The 7,436-nt window shown below is 38.9% G+C and overlaps 1 protein-coding gene across 1 annotated transcript; it reads right to left on the minus strand.

Moving 5' to 3' along the window:
* Positions 1–697: 697 nt before the first annotated feature.
* LOC105110053 (uncharacterized) lies at positions 698–2,855 on the minus strand. Its single transcript, XM_011004953.1, has 3 exons — positions 1,748–2,855; positions 1,580–1,657; positions 698–1,074 (listed from the first exon to the last, which is right to left on the minus strand). The coding sequence occupies exons 1-3, from the start codon at positions 2,498–2,500 to the stop codon at positions 1,069–1,071; spliced, it is 837 nt and encodes a 278-aa protein (XP_011003255.1). The 5' UTR covers positions 2,501–2,855; the 3' UTR covers positions 698–1,068.
* Positions 2,856–7,436: the final 4,581 nt, after the last annotated feature.

Raw genomic sequence — 7,436 nt, forward strand, 5'->3', positions numbered from 1 at the left:
CGAAGAGATGAGGACAGTTTCACTTCAGCTGCAAACCATCCTCGGAGAGGAAGGGTAGAAAAATCGGGTAACGTCCCAGTACCAGCACCCAACGTCACACAACGATTAGTTTCATCACACGTCTAGTGAAACAGATAACATGAAGCAACAATAATCTACGATACAATCGTACAACATCACATTTTGTGCAATCTTTCCTTTCCAATTAGAGAACGATCCACAATTTAGTATCCAAGGTTGAGAGGAGAACCATTGGCATCTAATGGGTGAGCAAGTCAAACCTTGAATTGGTCGACAACTGCTAGTAAGATGTAATCCAAACTTATTCGAACATGAATAATCAATGAACACGAGAGCTGCAGCCATACTAGTAGATGAAAGTAACAAGCAGTGTTAGTTTAGGATCGAGGCAACCAAAAAGGGCACAGTGAACCTACCTTCAAACATGCATCAGCTGAATGAACATGCTTGCAAGGCAAGATACAGTTTCTCATATCCAGCAACTGCTGAGGCTTGCAGTTCATGTGAGGAGAGCTTTACCCAACCCTAAAATCATTTCTACAACAAGCTCATTCTTCTCAAGCAACAATGCCCTCATTCGTCACACATATTTTGCTTCATCAAGGGCAACCTTGTTTGGAGTATATCAGAAAAGTTGAGAATGTCCAAGGAATTGATGCTTAATGTAAACTTTAGCACAAACCGGCAGCACCATATTAAAAATTGAAAATCACATTCATTAACATCAACCTGCAAGCGCCTCAACAAAAAGGAGCTCACAGAACAAGGAATTCCTTTCATTCTGGAACATCTTATTGCCCTTTCTTTACAGGAGATTATTCTGACTGAAAAGATTATAATTAATGAAAACAAAATTAGCATTTCAAAACAACTGAACTAACATTTCAATGTGTCACCAGGAATATAAACTCTTCTAAGAAATCCCCAATGTCACAGGGATGAAGGCTGCTCTTGTACACCACTTGTTAGGTTCATAAAGTTACCAGAGCAGTCAGCAAAGTGAAGGCTTGAGATTTGAACCTCGCACCAAGACCACCACTAGCATTGCTACCTCTGCAATATGAAAGGCCCAGGATACTTAAGCTCAGGAACTTCAAGAAACAATGAAATCACGGAATCAAAAATCAAATAATCACTCATTAAATGAAGCAAAACCTAATTTCCCTGTTTGGTAGTTGAGAAAGAATGGGGAACGGAATAGAAAAGGAATAAAAGCTCTGGAACTTCACCTATAACAATGAAGACAAAACTAATCCCACCACCCAACTGAGCTTTCAACAACTAATTAACACAAGAACAAAATAAATTTAAAAGTTTCAGAATGCCCTATTTGTTATTCAAGAACGAACAGGAAAAGGAAAACAAGAGAACAAAACTTGTGAATTTCACTAGACTTATACAACAAATGGACTGATTTAACGGCAACCTCGTCTTCAACAATCAAATTAACACAAAAATTACGCAAAATTCAAAATCTTAATTGTCTTTCTTCATCGTCCTACATTCTCTCATCAACCAATCGACCGCTAGAACTGCTAATTAAACACGACAACTATACCTTTCCGTTTTCCGGCAACTCCGGCACCTTATAGGTATCAACGGTAATCTCCGCTAGCCACAAACCAGGAAACAAAGCCTGCAAGCCAAAAAAAAAAAAAACCAAATTTTTAATCCCCAAAACAAAAATAAAAAAACTTTACACAATAAAATTTCTGAATTTAATTACATCCATCTGCTTCTGCACAATCCTGGGCCGTTTCTTGGGCCTCCTAGCAGGTCTCTGGCACAACATCACCATGAAATCCTCTTCAATCTCCTTCTTTGATAACGGCACTGAAAACTTCGCTCTCTCCTTCTCCCTTCTCTCTCTCTTATCTCCTCTTAATCTCGGCGATTTAGCACTGTCGCTTCTCAAAGGTGAACAATTATTACTACTCACTTTCCCTAGAACTGAATTCCCACCTCCACCAATTGCCGCTCTCCTCGTCCTCAGATTCCACGGCCTCACCTCCGGTTCCGCCGGTGCTTCCTCAACCGCCGCAACGACAGCCCTGAGCGGCGACTGGGACTGAGATTGAAGAGATCGTTCCTCTTCGATTTCACTATCATCATCCGAGACTTCTTTCCTCAAAATCTTGTCTTTCATCTCATTCGCCGCCGTTTTCAGATCAAGCATGATTTTCTCCCTCACCTCATCAATCCCTTCCTCCACTCCGCCGAATCTCTCCCTCGGCGGCTTGAACCGCCGGATATCATAATTTCCGAATTTCCTTGGCGGAGATCGACTGCTGCTACGGTTTCGCTCAACTGAGATTCTTCCTCCGTTGTTCTCGTTCTTGTTGTCCCGAACGGCGGCGTCGGCGGCGGTGTTGGAGTCGGGAAGTTTCATGCAGCGGAGGTGTCTTTGATTCCCCCACTTCAAGAAAGGAAGATCAAAATTATGAAGCGGCAGTTTTGATCTCTCTTGTCCCATTGCCATAACACTTCTTCTCTTTCAACAGAATACACCATTGATCGAAAAAACTCTCTCTCACGAGCTCCGTTTACAAGCTCTCTCTTCCTAACTTTCTGTTTGCTTCTCAGGAATCTTGAATTTTCTCGGAAAAAAAAAAGTTTGGAAATCGCCGGGAAGAGGGAGTTTATATAAGAAGTGGAGGGTATGGAGAATTAGAGACGAGAGAGGGAGTGGAGAGGGCGGTTTTAACGTTCGGGGTGCGGGGATTTTTGTGGTTTTTTAAAGTACTATGGGGATTTCCAATAGGAATTGGTAAGTGCTAAAATGCGCTACCGGTGAGAGAGGGTGACGATGTGGGTTTTCCCGGGTAATACGTCGTTTTTGAGTGCTGATGGCTGGGGTAAACACGATTGGATGATTAGGAATCTTATTTATGCCGTTGATCAATGAATATTTTTCATTTTGGCCATCCTCTGAAGCCAGGAAATGTAAAACGGGATTTAGATGCTGTCAGTAATTCCTCTATCGTTATAAAATGTTTTATTGGTTTTTTTTTTTTATCTCAATATAGTGTATTATTATTGTTATTCTTGCAAACTAATTAAGGAAGACAGACCACTATTTTCCTAGCCTCACGTAGTACAATAGTTTGAAATAATATTTTTTATATAATTTTAAATTTTATGTAATTTAGTATTTTTTTAATACTAAATTTATATATAATCAATTTTTTTATTTTTTTATTAAATTATTATTAAATAACCATCTCAAACATAAAAACTCAAGTTGTTGAATTATATTTTAAAAATAATTTTATATTATTTTTTGACAGGTTTCTCAAATAAAAACTGTATAAACTTCAAATTAGCATAGACTTGTGGTATCTTGCACTTGTTTTTATTAATTAAAATAAAAATAATAAAACTTAACCCGTAACTATTTAGTTATCAAAACTTTAATACCTTATCAAAGAATAATTTTAATTTAAAAGTTTAAGTTATTAATTTAAAAGTTTAAGTTATTAAGTAGAATTTCTATAACTAGCAGTTATTTTAATTTTATAGCCCGAATCACATGTCTGATGATTGACTCGGGTCTTTTCCTGTCTCAATTTTTAATTGTTTTATTTTTAATTTTATTTTTTAATATTTAATTTATTAGAAATTAAACTTTATAATTTATTTTAATTTATCTTTTATTAAGTTATCTCGATTGTAAGATTTTAATTTGACAAGTTGATTTAAATTTTTTATTTATGTTTTACAAAGTCATCACAACTTCATGGTATGAATAATGATTTTTATATATTAATCCAGGTTGTCTTGAATTAACTCAATATACTATCATATTGATATTTTAAAAAAGACACATGTTATTTTAAAATTTGTTTAGACAAAAGTTTTTTTTATTGTATAGTATTTTTTTTTTGACTTGTTAAGCCAACTAAATTATGTTATATCAAGTTAAATCTTGTATTTTTTTTTTATTTTTTTCTTGAAAACATATTAATAATTTTTGAATATTTTTGAATATTTTGATTTTTTTAATCAAACCCATAACACATATAAACCATCCAGTTTTGTTCCTATGCAGAAAAAACATTTTGTTTAATGAAAAATTTCTGTTTATTAGCATGATTCATCAATAAAAATGTGGCATGTAGAGTGAACACTTTATTTATTTATTTTTTTCATGCATCGCGATTTCATAAATCAACTTTTAGGTCTTAAACAATGCTAACAAATGAAATGTCGTGATTAAATAAAAATTGTGTTAACAATATTATAAAGACCCAAAATGACGTTGATAGAAAAAAAGTCCAATAAAATATTTCCCACCAGCAGAAGAATAAACTATATCATAACCCAACGTGATTCTGCTTATGATTTGGAAACATTTTAGCCTGCCATGAGGATTAAAGAACTAATAGAAAATTAAATCATGGAATTTGACGAAGAACGTGTTGGGAAATTTCGACCGGTGATGTACTGATATTTGCTCATAGGAGAGTCAAGCACACTGACACAATATTTAACGTGGTTCGGCAAAACCGCCTACATCCACGGGAGAAGTCAATATATTTAGAGATAGAGAAAGAATACAAAACAAATACATGGAGGAGGAGGATTACACCCTCTCATACTCAACTCTCAACTCTCTTTGCTGCACTTGCAGCTGCTGCAAGGGCAGCAAGCCTGCTGCCATTGCAGCTCTCTCTTCCTCTCTACTCTCTTCACATTTTCATAATTCTCTTCACTCATTTTGCTCTCTTGCATATCCCTCTATTTATAGGCATTCATGGAGGCTTTTCTTCAACAAAGGTGGCTGCCAACTCCAACTCTTCTTCAACAATGGTGGCTGCCACCCTTTGACATCTTGGATGAGTGCACATGGTTGGTGCAATAGCAAATGGTTGTTGCACATTAATGGCAACCAACCTAACAATCACCCCCTTTGCCATTCATGTGGGGCAACTGTCCTCATTCTTCTTCAACACAAGCTTGCATCTTGCAGCTCTTCCAAGCTTTCCATTTTGAGAGCTTTTGTAGCCAAGTTTATAGGTACTTGCCAAACCTTTCAATCATCAGAGTGACCTAAGCACACCTTTTCTCACACAAAAGGATCACTATAACCAGATGGTCTGCCACATCACATCTGAATAGTGTTAACGCTTGTCTCTGGAACAACATTCCCCTTCGAGCGTATCAACCACGCTCAGTCTGGAATGATTCCTCAAGCCTCACATCAAGGCTTACAACACCCCCTCAAACAGATATTTCAAGTGCGACAGTCATTATCTGAGTATCTCAATATGATCACAAGCTCACCACTCTTCCAAGAGTCTACTCATCCAGGAGTTGCGCCTGCCCTCTGTTCTACCCTAGGAACCACGCCTTACTTCTCCATGAGTCTCTCGCTCTTAGTCTCAAGAGTCCAGGTAGCTTTCCACCTTTAACCATGAGGGCAGCCCATAAAAGGTTGATTCATATTTGTCTTCATACTCTGAGTATTACAATGCCATTACCGAACTCACCACCTTGACAAGAGTCAACTTGTTCCCGGAACCTGCGCATGCCCTCTGCTCCTTCATAGCAGCCACGTCTTAATGCTCCACAAGTCATCCACTTATTGTCCAAGGCAAATGTCTTCTAGCTCATTGATCTTTAGCATGGAGGCAATATCCATGAAAGTCAATCCTGCATTTGTCTCCATACTCATCATAGCCCTTTTATTGGCTATCCATCTGTCCACTCATACCTAGCCATCACATTGGCTTTGGGGCGTTTTGAACTGGGCTCCTTCCACGACCCTCACACCTTCTCCTGAGGTGTCTCCGCTCGTCGTCATGCGGCGGTCTGATCATGGGCTCATCTCATAGCCCTCACACCTTCTCTTTAAGGTGTCTTCGCCTTTTATAGGCAGTCGCATCCTCCTTCAGCTAAGATGCTTCAAAGTGGCTCCATAAATTCTTTGCCACTAATTACATAGAAAGAGAAAGTTGCGGTATACTCCTCGCAATCCTCCACCTCAATTTCTATGTTTGGAGCTTCTACGCCTTTTCTGCTTAACAGCTCCACCCGCACCAACTCCCTTTGGTGTCTTCGCCTTTCATCATAGGCGGTCGCCTTTTATCACAGGCGTTTGCCCCCCCTCAATTAGGTGCATCTGCAACAACTCATCCTTCCATCCTTGCATGCATTGAAAGGTCCTTATTTGTTGCCTTTATCAAGAGCACAAGAGACTTTTTGTTGTACAACTTTTTCATAGTCTCTGCTCTGAGCTTCATCTGGGAACTCTTCTTCTCCTTGCACCTGTTGTCTCATTATAGTACCTCGTTGGATCCTCCGGGTACTCCTACACAATCTTCATGTGCTCTCGTGCAATTTTGGTTCTCCAGATTTCTCCCTATTCCTTGCTTATGTTTGACAGCAGCTCATCCTGTCACAACATCTATCCAAGTTTAAATAGGGTGCCAATCTTTATCCCTTTGCTGTATTTCTCTTCCATTATCAGGGTCTTCATCAATTCTCCCCTCGAGAAATTATAGTCACCGAATCTAACTTCCTTGGAGAAATCACCACTCCATCAAATCCTTGATCATACGGAACCCAACTGTTCCTTTGTGCCGTCATCCTGCTAGTCTTCAACAGTTTTATAACAAACTGTCACATATACGAAAATAGTACCATATGGATAATCCTTCCACTAAGCAAGTTCCCAGGAAAGATTGGAGGGGTCACAACGGTCCCGCTTAAAACCCAATCTCCTAGCCAGAACTTCTTAGGCCATATCTATCCATCGTACTGTCTTTTCGTATATACAACCATTTGCTAGCTTTGTTGCGGCTTTCCTTTACAAGTGATCTGGGGTATCCTGGTTTTATACCTGATTTCTCAATATCTGGCGAGACTACCAGTGCTCAGATTCATCAAGATTGGTCTTCATCAAATTTCACTCTCCACCTCAAATTGTCCAAATGATCGGGTGTCCAGAGTGTCCCAATTTTAACTTCCCTCAAGGCAATTAAAATTCCCCACATAATAGTTCAACACATGTAATTGGGCAAACATGTGTGATTTCTTTTTCTTCAGCTCCATCGACCACCATGATGACCATCAGATGCCTCCTAATCGGGCAATCTCTCTTTAATAATTCATCACTGCCTTTTATGATCTCAATCTCAACGATCGGACCGTATCATTGCATCCGGAACGATCAAATTAGCTGGAAACAAGTCTGAAATCATCCAAATCGCACTTTAGACGGCTAAGATTTGATCAAAACAATTCTGGCCTGATAAACGGCCAGATTCAATCTCAGAACCTGTTGCATGTAGACTCTGCCACACAGGATCAAAATCCAGGGAGCTAACGTGGTGTAATGACGTGTCATCCACGTAGGACATATATGTCAACCAAATCTGACGTGGCAGTTTGACTGGTCAAAGTGCTGATGTGCT

The sequence above is a fragment of the Populus euphratica genome, unplaced genomic scaffold (genome assembly GCF_000495115.2).
Source record: "Populus euphratica unplaced genomic scaffold, PopEup_1.0 scaffold239.1, whole genome shotgun sequence".
Lineage (NCBI taxonomy): Eukaryota > Viridiplantae > Streptophyta > Magnoliopsida > Malpighiales > Salicaceae > Populus > Populus euphratica.